Below are 16,393 nucleotides of genomic sequence, written 5' to 3'. Positions count from 1 at the left end.
CTCATCCTGACTAAAGGCTTGCACTTGATGTTGTGGATTCAGTAGATGAGCGTACTTTCCACACTGGTCACAGTGAACACATGTTTACTGAAGAAGACATCCTGTGATACTAGCTTTAATAAAAAAAAAAAAAACAGAACAGGTAAAACACCTAATGGCCCTAAGGCTATAGTAATGTGTAAATCATTAGGCACACAAATATGATGCTAGACTTTAATGTGTAGATGTAGCAGAACTAGCAAAACAATTGATACAATGTTCTGATAAGGGAAACATTTAAAAGTGGTGCCAAAATGAAGTATCACCAAATTTCACGACTCGTAAATGAAACAACTCGTCTCAGCACGTTAATTGTAGCACCGTACGTTCAGCTCAAAACTTCATACGTGAGAAAAGAGACCGACCCTGAACACATCTACGAACATGAACTTCAGTATTTATCTTGTTCTGTCTTGGTAGGTTTGTAGAAATTGTGTTTTTAACAGGAATTGAGTAGAAATATGAGAATTAAAGCAGCCACAAAGCTACAGTCATCAGCCTTCAGTTTATTTAAAATCTGGTGAGAATGAAGCACCAGTGTCAACGCGACAGAGGCACAACCTTTTCACACAACAGTGGCTGTCATAGTCCAGCAAGGGGAGGCATCACTGCATGTCCAACCAGTGGCTCAAAAGGCCTGACCGCACATCCAGACAGGGAGAAATCAAACATTCATGACAAAAGCAGGGTCATCCCAGTAAAACAAGGTGGCAAACAAATACAACACTAAAGTAATTATCTTAAAATATACTGGAAATTACTGCCTAATCTTGTGTGGGCCAGGAAAACATAATGTTGTCATTTTAAGTCGTCCAGCTTTGCTAAAAATAATGTTTAGCCTTCCACTCACAGTAGTAGCCTAATATCATGGATGCACAAACTAAAGTTAAAGTTTTAGCACAAATGTTCCGTTAAAAACCAATGATTTAAATAATAATTTCAACATTGCATACAAGTCGAGCATTTAAGAGGGTTTTGAAGAATCATATCTGTTCAATTTCAGAGGGTCATGTAAGTCATTCTCTCAAGACTCCAACAACAAAACTAACTAAACCAAAATAATTCAAATTTTCTTCTAATTTTTTTTCCAAATAGTGTTTCAGACAGTGAGCTGTAATCACAAAATCTTAACCTGGAAATAAAACGCAAGAATCAACTATTTCTGTAACAATCCTGCCTGCCACTGCAGTAAACTTGTTTGGATAAATTTTTAATTCTTAAACATTAATTCAACTTTTTTTCTTCACTGTGGCACTAGCAAGCCCCCGGGGAGTAATCAACTGAGGCTGAATCTGTAGCATTATTTGGACTAAATTAGGCTACAAACCAAACAAGAGCTGCTGAATGCAAATATATGAAATTCATTTTTCTCCATGAAAATCCGTTCCTCTCATTTGACTCTGGGTAATTCAAACAAAATAACAGTTTGTAAAACAATAAAGAATTTAAATAGCATTTTTTTGTAACACATCGGTCAATATAAATACATGACATTTTGCATATTAATTAACATGGCTGATATACAACATTTATGGCATATAAACTGGTTACACACAGTCGTGGGACCAGGTTTTCGGTGTATTACTTTGGTTGAAGAGAGTAACAGCAGATGACTTCACTACAATCTATACCACACGGACATCACGCCACATTCAAACTGGAGTATAAGGCACAAATATAAACTAGAAGTATGTGCTTGAAAGAAAACTTCAAGTTTCTTCTCAAAAACAAAAGAAAAGAAAAGAAAAAAAGCTGTTCAAGCACTCGTGCCACATTGCAACTGCGGCTTTATAACATTACAGAAATTAAACAGTTAGGAACATACATTTATTTTCAGAAACAAAATTACTGAGCTTCAATTTCTCCAGTCACTTCAGTGCTAAATGATCATTTTTGTTTGTTGGTCAAGAGCAACAACTCAAAGCTGACTGTGTGGTGTGACTGTCTTTAGATAAGGTGTGCTGTGCTGGTTCCTGGAATAAAATATAAGTCTTAAAAAAATGTAATCCAGATGATTATAACCCCTGAGATCCAGGACAAATACTGAGAACACAGAGTATATTTACACTGTGTCATTTTATCATACTGTGCTCAGCTTCACTCACACTTCTCCTCTCCCTCCAGCACAAAAGTAAGTGTCTGTAGTCAAACAACAGTTACAGTCAGCAGAAAGTGAAAAAGCATTTTTGGAACCAGTAACATTCATCATTTAGCTTTGTGGACAAAACCCTTGTCTCCACACCTTAAAATTAAATAAGCATACACAACAATCAACCAAACTGATTACTAATACTACTGAAAAGGCTGGTGCAACAACCTGACCTGAATTTTTTGCTTTACTCGCTTCAGATGAAGTATCTGTATCACACAATCAAGAACTTAATCATGAATTACACCATTTTCAACAAAGGGTCGACTTGAACGGAAATAAACCTGGGGTGAATTACAGCTGGTGAAAAAACAAACAAAAGTTTCCAGTTCAGTTACAATAATATGTTTAAACCTGACTCGTCTGTTGGGGTCTAAATGATTAATAGGGCTACAAATGTTGGGAATCCTTCAAATATTGAGATAGAACCTTGTAACCAGTAACCATGAAATGGATTTTATGTACTCCGAGTGCTTATTGCATTTGTCTCTGTCAAAGCACAACCATTTAAAGTGCTGATTTTTCCAACTGACAGGCTCATAGTCTGATCCTTTATTTTTTGATTCACTCCTGTTAACTTAAATGGAATGACCTTCGGCCACCAAATTTAAAAATGTTATCCTCTAATCTGCTTCTCTGGTGTTTTATGGCAGTTGTCAACCATAGTGTTACATTACTGCCTCCTTTGCAGATCTTAACTACGCCTTAGTCACTTGAGTCTGAGTGGACACGTGTGCCAAATTTCAAAGGGGCATTCTTAAAAGGGACAGTTCAGTTTCTTTAAATGTTGAAAAGGTTGAATGAGGCACTGATGCTTCCAATGTTTGCCCCCTGCACCTTAAAGGATTAACAACTCCTGTGCCCCATGATGGTCCCATAATGGTCACAGGTGTCCTGAGTAAATTGGTGTTCTATTGTTTTTGTCAGGGCACTCTATTGGATTCAAAAAGGACCACTAGTTTATAAATGCTTGTTTCTGGCTAAATAAAAATGATCAGACTCTTGAGCACAAAGGTTACAGTGGGGAGAAATCTGTTGATAATGTTATCATACACTATGTACAAAAACAATCTAAGCCTGTCTGTCAGTGGCAAAGACGAGCACCTTTGGTGGCCGTACTTTAAAACAGACTGATGAAAAATGTCCACTTAAATGTTAAGTCTGAAAACCATCGCATCATTTTAAATATGTGGCATCAGACCTGTCTCTTTGACAGATGAGACAACGGATTACTTAACTTGGACAGGGGATTCTTTTAACGATTCACTTAATGTTTCAGTCATTTTTACAAAAGCAAAGCAAGACATTAAACACTTGCTGCTTCTTCAAAGAGCGGATTAGCTGCTTTTCTCTGGTTTTAAGTCTGTTACTTCTCACTGCTTCTGTTTAAAATGTCTCAGTCTATTCGCTGTTGATTCGATGCCTGAGGTGTTTCTCTTTTCACCTCAGCTTTTACATACTAATGATGTCTAAATATACCGAAATGTTGTTCTTGTTTGGTTTTTCACAGGTTCTAACATGTTTCTAGAAAAAAACAAAACATGTTGTTAGTGTATCTCAGGTTCAGGGACAATTGATGCTGTGTTGTTGTTGTTGTTTTTTTTTCATTTCTTTGTGTGAGTCAGCAGTCACAAATATAATGAGTGAATACTTGCATTAATGTTAGGGGTTGGCACACTCCAAAACAGTACAGTGTGTGAAATAAGGCTCTGTTCATTCTTAGGTTTCACCTTAAATTCTCTCAACACAACAGCAAAGTATGAATTTGGTAATAATAATAACAAAAGTGTGTCATGGCGTCGGAATGACCCTCGTGTTTGCGGCACATTCTGACAGGCCCTGATTTACCAGTTCTTTTCCTACTTTAACAACACAGGTATGGTTCACTGTTGAATTGTGTTTCTTGCATCCAGTAAGAAGGCCATTTTTACAGTTGTGTTTCTTGGCAATGTATTAGTGATGGTTTGTATTCCGTCTAAGAAGTTTCAGCATCTTTACTGCAGTGACCCTCATTTCAAGTGTTGGAAAAACACCCAAAACAAAACAAAATCTGTCAACCTCTTAAATTTTTTAACTACGATCTGTGTTTGTTACATCCAGCCTGTTCATCCGAGCTTTTAGTCCAATTGCTTTGTTTACTGATCACCAAAATGTCTTTGTGCAGGTAGGTTTTCCAAACCCCTCTCGGATCACACCTGACTCTGATTCACTCTGGGGCAGTGTTTGCTGGTGAGCACCTCCTTACTTCCTCTGGACAGCGCCGGGGTCACTGAGTGAAACTCTTCTTGATTGCAACATTGGGGAAGAGGCTACCAAGCTCTTGGACCACCCGCATGTCTACTTGAGAGCAGAAGGAGACGTCCAAGAGGAGAAGTGAAGGGCACGACTGGAGGAGCTTCTTCAGCGACACAGCATTCACCAACCGCGTACCTGTCGGTAAATTCAAACCAAAGCATGTTTCATGTTTATCACGTGCCTCATGTGATTGACATGTGGCATATTGCAGCATATTGTGTTACATACAAACATTTCAAATCAGCTGATTTCGATAATTATCATGACAAATGTCAGAGACAGAGACAACATTACACTGACATATACTGACCCTCATTTGTTATATTGATATTGAAGAAAATTACAAGATATATTATTATTATTGAGTTATTGTGCCGCCCTTCATCATGATTCTACTGTGCTGTCACACTCATCAACCTACGCAACTAAAACTATAGTGTTACAGCACAGGAGTTACTGCAGTGGCAACTTCGCTTGCTGTGCAATATTTTATTTATATGCATATTAAGAGTTTTACAGTTAGCTGAGGAGTGTCTTAGAAATGGTGTGTTTATCAGGGACATTCTTTGATGTGGTTCCAAATTCATTGATGTGACAGTGGCCAGGTGTAAACAACAAGGTGATGCCATTATACTTGTGATCATGTTTATGTATCCGTGGGTCTTTGATTGTGACTTCAGAAATTGCTGCTTGTTCAAAGTTAAAAATGAAATCTGACCTACATAAGAGATGCTATGATAAATGTGAAGTTACAGGGAAAAAAACACACTAACAGCTATATTTAAACAAAGCAACCAAGAGCATAAATAACAAATAATTAATGAAGAACAAACATCAGTCGACGAATTTCCATACATACTATTGTATGAGGACAGAACTCACCCAGAATGTCCAAATGCTGCAGTGATGGGCAGTTGGCAGCCAACTCCTCTATGTCAGAGTCGCAGACAGTGCGGTTAGCAGTGAGGAAGAGTTTGCGCAGGCGTGGCAGGCTGCGAGCAAGGTGCTGGAAACACCCGGTGCTGCTCTGGAGTGTCGGGCACCAGCCCAGGTCCAACTCCTCCAACATTCTGAACGGCCACAGAACAAACAAGTGTGGAACAATCAGTGGAATCAAAGATGATCTCCTTTGGCTCTATGGTCTGCAACATTTGACTGTTGTTCCTGTTAGTAATCTCTGCACTACACTAGGAGTGTACACTGCACCTCACTGCTAAGAAGGATGGTAAACTAAATCAAAGAAAACATCCAACCTGCAGCCGGAGACGAGCTCAGTGAGGCCTCGGTCTGTCAGGTTTCTGCAGCGCCACAAGTCCAGTGAGCAGAGTGAGCGACAGCGAGCAGCCAGCATACTAGCCACGACATCATAGTCCTCAATCTGAAGGAGAGACAGTGAGCTTTCAAAAATCCACTGTGAGCACCGTGTGTCTCAAGGTATGTACTGAAATGTACATTTTGTAAACCTACAAAAAATGGAATTTGACTTTATTTATTGCTTTATTATTTTATTTTATTACAAATTTTGTTATCATCACAACATTTCAACTGCTAGAAATAAATGAATACATTTCATGTAGATAGCACGTTTGAAATCACCAAAGTGCAAATCAAGACTGTATTATACAATTGTAATATATGGAAAGATAAGGCAGCCAGTTAACGTCTGGTGATTTGTCGTTGAGGGGAAACGTAATGTTAGCGATTAAAACATCCGATAACGTAGTACTGTAGTAGTAAGTCTTGGGGGATTTAACATGGACTAAAAGGGGAAAACAGTACATTACTGCCACATCCTTCTATGCCCAGCCTCTGCTCAATTCTATAATTCAAAACTGTAAAACATCTCTGCATCTTTGGCTGACAGCCTAACAGAAATAGGCTGGTTGGCTTATTGAAAATCAGGAGGTGACCTCAGATATAGTCAATTAAAATATTTCTGATGAAATCAAGGTCGCACACTAAACTGCAATGAAATGAAAGCCTTTGAGAGGAGAGCAATGATTTAAACATTCAGCTCTGATATGAAACGGGGCATCATGGCTATATCATAATCAGGAGTCAGGAGATATGATTTATGAATGCTGTGTGTTTAATCGTGTGAATTCTAGTGTGTTTGTGCCTGGAAGACACCGCGACAGAAGACTAAGAATAAGACAACAGTGAGACGGAATGAAGTCATGAGTGTGTCAGTGTTTTCCTAACCTTCTGTCTTTGTGTTTTCTGAACAAACTTTTGAAATGTAGCAATAACAAACAGCTGATTATATGCACTGCATGGCATGAAGAACATAACCCCACTTCCTCAAGAGAGAACAGAGAATGTCTCATCATCGTCATCATCATTGTCAACATCAAAAAAAGAAAATGATATGGTCTTTCAAGAACTGATTTGTGTTTGCGGGACTGTTATTGTTCTTTGGTGTCAGGTAATGTTGGCCATATTTCATTCTTTCATCCAAAGATGAAAGCAAATGTAATTTTACAGATAAACAGGCAGTGCAGGCAGCTCACCTACAAAAATAACAGCATGCACAACATTTGTAAGTAGGCAGTGGATGGATATTATACCAACTATGGTTGAAGGAGTTTCTGTCATTATGTATTTACTTTCAATTACTGATGATGGGACTTTGTGTCTTAGGAAAAAAATGTTACTTCCTCTCAACCCTTCTCATTTACTACATCCTAATCTGCATTCATTTGAAGGGAAACTCATTTAATTACATGGTGTGTGGCTAAGTTGCTGAGTCATTCTCCCAATGAAAGAGTGGATGAGTGAGCCAGTAAACAATATGTTTCAGATTAATGTTCTTCTCTTTTTAAGAATAACGATGATTCGGGGATTGGTAGATCATTTTTGTATCACCATGATACATTAATAATTTGCAACAGGACTAATCTATTAATTTAGTAATCTATTAAATGCTGTATTTTAATTTAATGTCTATAAAACTACAACATTAATAACATAATTAAATATTATTATATGCCTCATTCCTTTGCTCTTTTACAGGCACTACATGCTCAAAGCCAAAAAAGGTTGAGCAGATATCCCCCTGAAAAGCAAACACAAGTAATGTTTTTTACCAAAAATGGCAGCAGGCAGTTTTTAATGTTCATATTTTACAGTGCAAAAACCAAATGTAAGCAGCTCTTTACCCTGTTTCCAGGGGCCACTGGCTTTGGCCTTGACAGGCATCAGTGCTATTCATCTTCTTATCTAACGCTCCATCACAGAGAACATACAGTATATATATTTAATAAATGTTAAACTGTGCCTTTAACTAAAGGACCAAATGGACTCACCCTACAACAGCTCCCCAAGTTGAGGTGTCTCAGCTGTATGCAGAAAGTCAGGATACTCAGAATTGCTGTTTGCTGGAGAAACAAGGAGAAAGAAAGTCAAAGTGAGTTATACTTTTGAAAAGTATCATCCATTTTGACTGTATGTTAAGGGTTGACAGTTAAAATGTCCCACTGTGGGAATAAGGATTGTCTTATATTAGTAATCACAAAAAACAAAGCAATGAAGATCAAAATCATTAAATGTTCCTCCTAAGTGAATTCTTGTCTTCTGGCTAGCACATTCAGCCAATACTTACATGTTGTGGATAAAAGGGAATTGAGTATGCAATGACAGAGACCCCTCTGCAGCTCAATGGAGATATGGGAATTCAACACTACAACTGCCAACTTATGAACCTCAGTGGCAGGAGAAAGTGTCAGACATGAAAGGAAAAACCTCTTGTGTGTCTGTTGCTGGCATCTTTAGAAACACCTCTCTGCAGCGAGCTGGCCATTTAATTAGAACAGTCATGGGGTAGTGACAACTGAGATGTCAGGGCTTAAAACAGACACACAGCTCACTCTGTCTGTCTGTGTGGGTATAAACAACTTGCAACATGTTGCCTGGCTCCTCCGCAGAAACTCTACTCTGCCTCTTGCCCACAACGCTGCTCTGAAAGATGACAAACCCTGGAAAAACGCTGAGGTAGAACACCAAAACACGCGACAGCGGTTTTACGCGACCGACAAGCTTGGACCTGAATACATGTAGTATGTGTCTTTCAGACCTCCTGAGCTCAGAGTTGACTTAAACCACAAAAACAGAATTAGCTGGAACCTCCCCAAAACATGTACCATCATATAAGCAGCATGTGGTGATTATCATTCCACCATCGCAACACAATCGACTTACGCAAGCCTCTCTAGAAAAAGGACACACAAGGCAATTTTTTAATAAATTAATAAAGAAGACCAGCGACAAATTGTGCTTCATTGTTTGGCACAGAAATAGATAAATGAACATGGCACGTGGTATTTGGTAGAGAGTAGGAGCGAGTGGCTGGGGTTTCTTGACCAGTTTATATGAGTTGCATCTCGAGAAGGAGATTCACCTCAGCTACCTCCCTCTGTGTGGATCTGATAGGCTTAATTAACACTGTGTTGTTTCAGTTCAGTTCACACAATGTGCTCACAAACACTGTGTGAACTCAGTTGACGATGGTTTGAATACAGCTGAAATTTGTGTATATTAAACGTTACACACGACAGCTTTAAAACACAAGAAAAATTCACGTTTAAATACTGCGCAGTGTAGTTCAGTGTTTAATAAAAAACATTGTGTAAAATACAAGGCTGTAGAGTACTACTAATTCACTAAGTAAATGTACTGTGCATCCCCATATCTGCCTGTGCATTCTTTTAACGGAGACGTGAGCTGAATAGCTCTGTTAGAATAGAACAGGACAGATGCCTACCTCTATCTTAGTCCTGTAGAGTACAAGGCGACGGAGGCTAGTTAGTTTAGAGATGTGAGTGAAAGCTGGTGGGTGCAGGCGGTCGCAGGACGACAGGTTGAGCTCTTGCAGCTCTGGACAGGTCTGCGAGATGACGTCCAGGCAGGCCTCATTCAAGAAATGGCAGCATGACAACTCAAGACTGACCAAGTTGTGACCACAGGCCTTCATGAAACTGGGGATGGAGATGGAGAGAAATTAGTGGATTTAAATGTGATAGTAGTTTTACAAGGTCATTTCCAGTTTCTTCAGCACTTGTGGACTGCTGACAGTCTGACCTGCTGAAGCCGGTCAGGGAGAGAGCGCCGCGGTTGCCAGTCCAGGACAGGTTGAGCCTCTGGAGGAGGGTGCAGCGGCTCTGCAGGTGTCCCAAGGAGGCGTCACTCAGCCGGGCCCAGTAAGGCTGCAGACTCAGCTGGGTGTACTGCAGTGGGTCACAGCAGTGCTGGTACAGCAGCTTACAGCTCTGGGCCAGACGGCAGAGGTCTGGCAGGGTCAGGTGGCTCAGTATCAGCTGGATGAGCTGAGGACAGAGGAAGGAGAGGTTAAGAGAGGAGAGGCGAGAGGAAAGGGTAAGACTGGGGAGGGAGGGGGAGAAAGTCAACAAAAAGAAAGAGGCACTAGAGGACTGCAGAAAGCAAAGCATTAACATAGAACATTAAAGAGTAGTAGGACCTTGTGGAGAGTAAAGAACAATACGGGGTAAAGTAGAGAATGTTAATTGTGCCCCCTCTGGCAGGCAGATATAAATGGTAGTTATCTGGAACACAAAGCACTGATAATAAAATGAGTGGCAAGGTGAGCCAGTTTGTTTTTTACTTTATTTGTGCACCTCACAGAGAGAGAGACTGAGAATGCACACATGTGTGTTGCAGTGTATTAACAATACACAATGTTCCAGGAGATATCAGCTGACAGATAATGGCTATATTGTGTTTCTGACACAAACACACGACGGTTGTGAAGACCGCTGTTAATGGCTGCGGTTTGGAGGGAAGATAAGAGAGGGACTATGAAGAGCACTGCCGGTGTTTTGAAGCTCTCCTCAGACGACATGATGCGTCTGTATGGCATGAAAATGACTCTGTGACCATGAGAGGATATGAGATCAAGTGTCACAATAGGTCCGGGTCCACGATGATCATGTATTTGTGTGGAATAATGTTTAGTGGAGTACACAGCGAACATTGTGTTGAGCAGCCCACTCCAACTGATTATAGAAGTTAATATGAGGTACGATCTTAATCTGCAGTTTGCAATTTACACTAATGATTCATAAAATCTTATCTGTATGTCACAATTTTATTAAGATTCACTGACTCATGTTTGATCATTCAATAGTAAACATTTTTCCAACAATCCACTGGCAGGGGTTTTAGTGATGCTTTTAATGTCTTCACTGAAAACCTCACATGTCTACATAGTCAGACAAATTAACCATTAGTTAATGGAAAAGACAGTTAATAAAATAATAATAAAAAGCCAGTTTTTATGAACATAAATAAAAGAAAAGCAGTCTATTATGTGACTTCTGCAAGTATCACTACTAATGTATTTTGGGTTTTTTAAATATGCAATATATATATTGTAAAGCCTGAAGATGTGAACTATAAACACATAACCCCATAATGTCTATTTAAGGAGTTGTGTAATATTCCCACAGCAATTTATCAAGGATGCGCCCCTGGGGGCCCCAGGCGCAATTCGTTGCAAACAGACCAAAATACATTTAGTATGTGTAAAAAAGTCCTTAAAATACCTAACTATAATAACTGTTTCTTTTATTTCAGTAGGCTTGAAATCTTGGATCAGTGGAAAATGAAAGTAACCTTAGTTTGAGCATAGATACAAACATCTCTTATGTGGTCTGTTCTGACATATGACAATTTGTCTATGAGGACCATGTTACTGTTTTCAGAAAGTGAAACAAGTTATTTGAGATAAACATTACTTCGGTAGTCGAATGGGACATCATACTTGACAAAAAGAGACACCTTAATATAAAATGATATATTGAGTAAATAAGAATTTGTTCACAGGTATTTTTGTCTGTATCAATATCCCAGTCAGGATTTACAATAACTTGAAAAGCATAGGTTCTTCCTCCCAGCACCGAGTGATTCAGTGCACACATAACGCTGACTCTTATTACCTCATATGGTAGCTTGTCAAAGTAGCCATTTTCTGTCCTCTGGAGCTTGCCGTCACTGCCTTGCCTGAAAGCCAAATCAGACAGCTCCTCCTCACCGTCACTGACATCATTAATGTCAATGACGTGCAGCTTATAAAGGGCCGGCAAGGGCCGGTATTTCACCCCGTGGAGAATAACAGCATCCAGCTCAGTGTAGTAGTCCAGTAAAGAGCTGTTGACCTCCAGACGTAGCAGGTTGGTAGGGAAGCTGATAAGTTTGATGCTGGGGGAAAACTGGCGTGCCTGCGGTGTCAGCGCCTTTGTGGGCTCCCCTGACCACAGCACCTCCCACCTGGACAAGAGAAATATTAATAAATGAACCGTAAAGCTACAAAACAATTAATTGAACTGGCTAACTGGTGTGTGTAAAATTTGGCTAATTCTTAGATGGAGTGAAGGGAGAGTGAAAGCAAGTTTGACATTGAGGATATCAAGTGCCAACCACTTAGAAAATTGGCCCATAACACTGTTTATTTATGGACATCGGTCTCTTTGTAGTACAGCACACTGCATTCATCAAATATAGAGTAATGTTTAATAATTCAAAAGTAACATTCCAACACTTTTAACTGCCACCTTTACTAATCCATCAGGATAACATTCCATGGACTGTGTTTAATTTTGTTCACCTTTAGCTGCTGGGTTTCAGTTTCTAAACTTTTTTGTATGCTCTATATACCAAGAGTCACCATTTGTGACCATTATATAAATAAAAATAAAAAGTAATGTTGAATTACAATATAACTTTACAACAACTGCTAGGCAGAGGTGGATTAGCTCCATCCTAGAGGAAACATACAAATGTTATTTACATGAGAACAAATATACAGATTTTTATATTCAATGTTTTTATTTACAGTGATAATACAAATTCATTTATTGATTGTTTTAGTACGTTTGAAGGGCTCATAAGCTACACTGTAAGATTCTTCTTGCATGTGTCGGTCTGAAGATTGAAGTGCATGGCCACTGATAGCAGACTTGTATCTGAAGATGTTAGAATCACCACGGGAAGTGGTGTTTGTTAGTGTATGCCTAAAATGTATTTATAAGTAACCACCATAACAACCAGCATTTATGACTATCACTATGTCATGTAGGAGAAAAACATATAAGACTGAGACCAAGTTTAATTTGATAGTGACACGATCACACTGGAAACATCTCGTCATACACCTTCCTAGTATTTCACCCATAACACAGCACAAGGTCACAAGCTAACGCTAAATTTACATTTTTGCTTTACTAAAGACAATGCAATAACTTGTAATTTTTGGAAGTGTGTGTGAGTGCAAAGCACAATTTCAGTAGATGTTAATGAAGGTAAAAACTGCACTATTTTCTTTCAAGATGAAATTTCTTCTCAACATTATTATTATTATTATTTGTAGAAAACTTTCATAACAAAGTAACAGTGTTTATAAAACCAGCTAAGTCATTAAGAAAACCCAAAAGTTAGTACTAATTAACAAAACATTTTTAATTTATGATGGTTTTCCACAACAGATAGCTGTTGTTACCTGACATCAGTGGGTGGGTTCTGGGAGAAGGGGTTGTGAGAGCAGGCCAATATCTGGACAATGGCTCCTGGGTAATAAGTCTCAAGCACCTCCACTGCTGTTGGATAGACTGGCTCCTCGAAGCCCAGCTCAATATAATCCCGGCTGTGGAAGTCTTTAGGGGTGCGCCGGAAAGGTGGTGGAGCACTGGCACATTGTTGCCACCATTTCCCATAAGTTCTGAATACAGCTGCCTGGGTGAAGTCACCTGAGCTGGGGTAGACGTTGGGTACTCCAGCCAGGTTCCACATGGTGTAGGACATACTGTTCTCACTACCATAGTGGGAGCTGAAGTCCAGAACCTCTTTTGCATACTGCTCCAATTCCACACTGACTGGAACCACCGCCCGCTGGCCAGACTCCACGGCACGGCGACTAGTCAGAGCCTCGCCTCGAGTCCCACTCCTGGAGCGTCGGCGCAGACAAATATAATAAAACATGCTCAAAATAGTTAACATAGGGAACTCTGGGCCTGATGGGGGAAATGAGAGAAACTGAGGCTTTGAAGGAGGAAGTGCATCCACCAAGTGGAGGAACACTGGTTCAACGGCTGGTGGTGTGCAAAGCACAGGCTAGAGGCATGGCTGAATGCATAACCTGAAAGTTAGGTAGAGACAGACATGGACAAGCATTAGAGCAGCAAGACAACACATATGAAACATTGCAGTGTACAACTCCTGATCAAAAAAGTTGATGCATGTTAAATAAACTGTATGCCAAATCTAAATGATAGTTTTCCATAATAAAACAATACATCCACATGGATAATAAAAGGTACTTTGAGCAATTATAGTACAGAACAGCTTTCAGGCTACACTCAAAAAGTAATCTTTTAGTTTTAAGATGGAAGACAAAAGCTCATTGAGTGAGTCAGTAAAGCATATAAATAAAATATATGTTCCTATAGTATCGCATAGTATAGTATAGTATAACTGAGAATATAACACATTTTGACACCACTATAGTTGCAACAGCCACCCTGACAGTGAAACATACTCTGCATTTGATTAAATGATTTTGCTTGCTCTTGAGGTATGGTTACAATAAGCAGGCAGCAAGATGACATCAACACATGATTAGCAGGTCAAACTAGAAAGATCTTAATCATCATGTAGCTCTTGTATGCAAACTCCTTCCTTCCAGGCCTCAATGACTGGTTGCCAGTAGGCCTGGTCTTCCCAGTTAGTTACACACACCTGATGTCATGTGGACACAGAGTTGCTTTTATTGACAGGACTGACCTGCAGGACACCAGTCAAACCTGTGCCTGGGCTGACAACACCTAAACACCTACCAAAGTGTTTGAGACAGTATGTTTGGGCAATAACCAACAGCAAAATACTGTGTAATGCAATATAATTTTCTTCAATGGCAACACATATATAAAAAAGGTTTAATACATATACACAGACTGTTTAAGCATTGCACAAACTTTGAGATACAACACCTAGTGAATGTTTTGCCTCTGATCATATCTGAGCATATCTCAAACTTCAATTGAATCTTTAAAATGATCATTGTCAAATTTGATAACAATTTATCATAATAAGGTTTTTGGTCGTATCGCCCAGCCCTTTACACTAGTACAGTGGTTATTAAACTTTTTTATACCAAGTACCACCAGAGAAAATACTGAGCTCTTGAAGTAACACCATTATCGCCATATGCAGTAGTTAAAATAAAATACAGTAGTGTAAATAGGCTGAGAAAAAGTCAACTACAGACTTTACACAAGAGGCAGATTTATTACTTAAAAGATCATTTGCTCTCTCGACATACTCATCTTCCTCACACACACTGGTACAGCAAAATCGGATAAAGATAAAGTAAGAGATAAAGTGACACTAATTATTATTTAATTTATTTGTTTAAATTTTCTACAGTTTCCAATCACATAACCCTGGTATATACAGTGGAACAGTATTTCTTATTTTCCTCCAAGTACCTATCGTGTACAATTAAGTGGTTACTTCAACTTTCGCCAGCAAATTCTAAGCTTTAATTATCGAATATGTGTCATGACACTTATTGATATACTATTAGAAGACATTGTAATAACTCTTTTGAATTATTACAATTATTGTAAAATGAAAGGTTCTAAGGTAACTCGTTTGTAAAGCCTTGTCAACGTTAACGTAGCATTTTCCTGAAACCTTAGCTAGCTGCATATGAAGTTCCAGCTGTAAACATATCTGTCACGAGTTGTTGCTTTTCGAAAACCACAGCTTGAATATAAATAAAACATTATATATATGCTAATTAAACCTACTGGTTAATGAACATTATGCTGACATGAGCTGCTGTCATCCTCTCTAGTTCGTACTGTTGATGTTTATGTAGCTGCTGTGTGTTAGCTGGCTAGCTAGCCTAATGACAAGCTAAGCTGTCTTTATACACAGCTTTACAAAACACTGCAGTGTTGCAGGACGAGACACAAGTTAAGCCTGTGAAAATGTATTAAACTCACGGTATCATCAGATTAGTATATCGATCCATGAAGGGCATTCTCTCTATACTTCTTGTTCTTCTTGTTCTTCCCGTTACCGGGATATTATCAACAACCAAACGTCATACCTGCCGTTTACCCTTTGATGCATTCAGGGACAATCGGACAATATCAAACGTTATCAGCATATATTTATTAATCAAGAAATTAACAACTACGACATAAATAGCCTTGATTTCACCTACTTATCACCATATTTGCGTTAAAATAAAAGATCAGAATCACACATTTTGACACATAAATATGTTATTTGAAATAGGTTTCTCTGGAATCCGAAAGTTACGTAGTAACATTGAAAGCTCCTTTACTTCCGTGACACAAAAGATCAACATCCGGTCAGCGGTGCACAATGCTGTAGAATATAACCAGATTATATTTTATATTTTATGTGTTTTATTGAAAGAGTTTGAATTATATCTAAAGACAATATCTTCAGTTGAAAAAAACCAAAAAGCTGTAATGGCAGTAGATTTTGCTCCCATTCACTAAATTCTGTTATTGTCTTTGTTATTAATTTCACACTGTACCTATTATTTTCTATCACACTATAATTTTTGTAAATCTTTTAATGAAACAAAATTCTTTACAGTAGAATATATGTTAGTGGTGGTTATTTACACAGACCACGGGTTCAGCAGTGCCACTGACATCAAAGGAATGCGGATTTAAAAAACATCAGATGAGCAGTGTTTTTTCATTATATACTGATGGTTTCACTGCAACTATTGTGATTTTTTTTTTATTTCATTTACACTATATATATATGTTATATATAATACTGAAATCAGTCAACTGCAATACAACAATAAAGCACAGCATGTCCTTGCCACTCCATGATTTATCATTTTACAGTTAT

The 16,393-nt window shown here is 38.7% G+C and overlaps 2 protein-coding genes across 2 annotated transcripts in view; one reads left to right on the top strand and one right to left on the bottom strand.

The window, feature by feature from the left end:
* Positions 1-4,421, top strand: part of LOC122774677 (endoprotease bli-like) — an 84,657-nt gene extending 80,236 nt beyond the window's left edge. The window contains exon 15 of the mRNA XM_044034150.1: positions 4,353-4,421. Within this exon, the coding sequence (XP_043890085.1) occupies positions 4,353-4,421 (69 nt within the window). The remainder of the gene's footprint in view (positions 1-4,352) is intronic.
* On the bottom strand, positions 526-15,628 carry fbxl4 (F-box and leucine-rich repeat protein 4). The gene is made up of 9 exons (XM_044034988.1): positions 15,499-15,628; positions 12,993-13,628; positions 11,434-11,764; positions 9,560-9,804; positions 9,243-9,456; positions 7,789-7,860; positions 5,737-5,861; positions 5,366-5,553; positions 526-4,618 (listed from the first exon to the last, which is right to left on the bottom strand). Exons 2-9 carry the CDS (start codon positions 13,487-13,489, stop codon positions 4,455-4,457), a joined length of 1,836 nt encoding a protein of 611 aa, XP_043890923.1. The 5' UTR covers positions 13,490-13,628; positions 15,499-15,628; the 3' UTR covers positions 526-4,454.
* Positions 15,629-16,393: the final 765 nt, after the last annotated feature.

This window comes from Solea senegalensis, linkage group LG9 (assembly GCF_019176455.1).
Source record: "Solea senegalensis isolate Sse05_10M linkage group LG9, IFAPA_SoseM_1, whole genome shotgun sequence".
NCBI classification, from domain to species: domain Eukaryota; kingdom Metazoa; phylum Chordata; class Actinopteri; order Pleuronectiformes; family Soleidae; genus Solea; species Solea senegalensis.
Note: the sequence above shows the minus strand (reverse complement) of the source record. Positions and strands in the feature narration are given on the sequence as shown.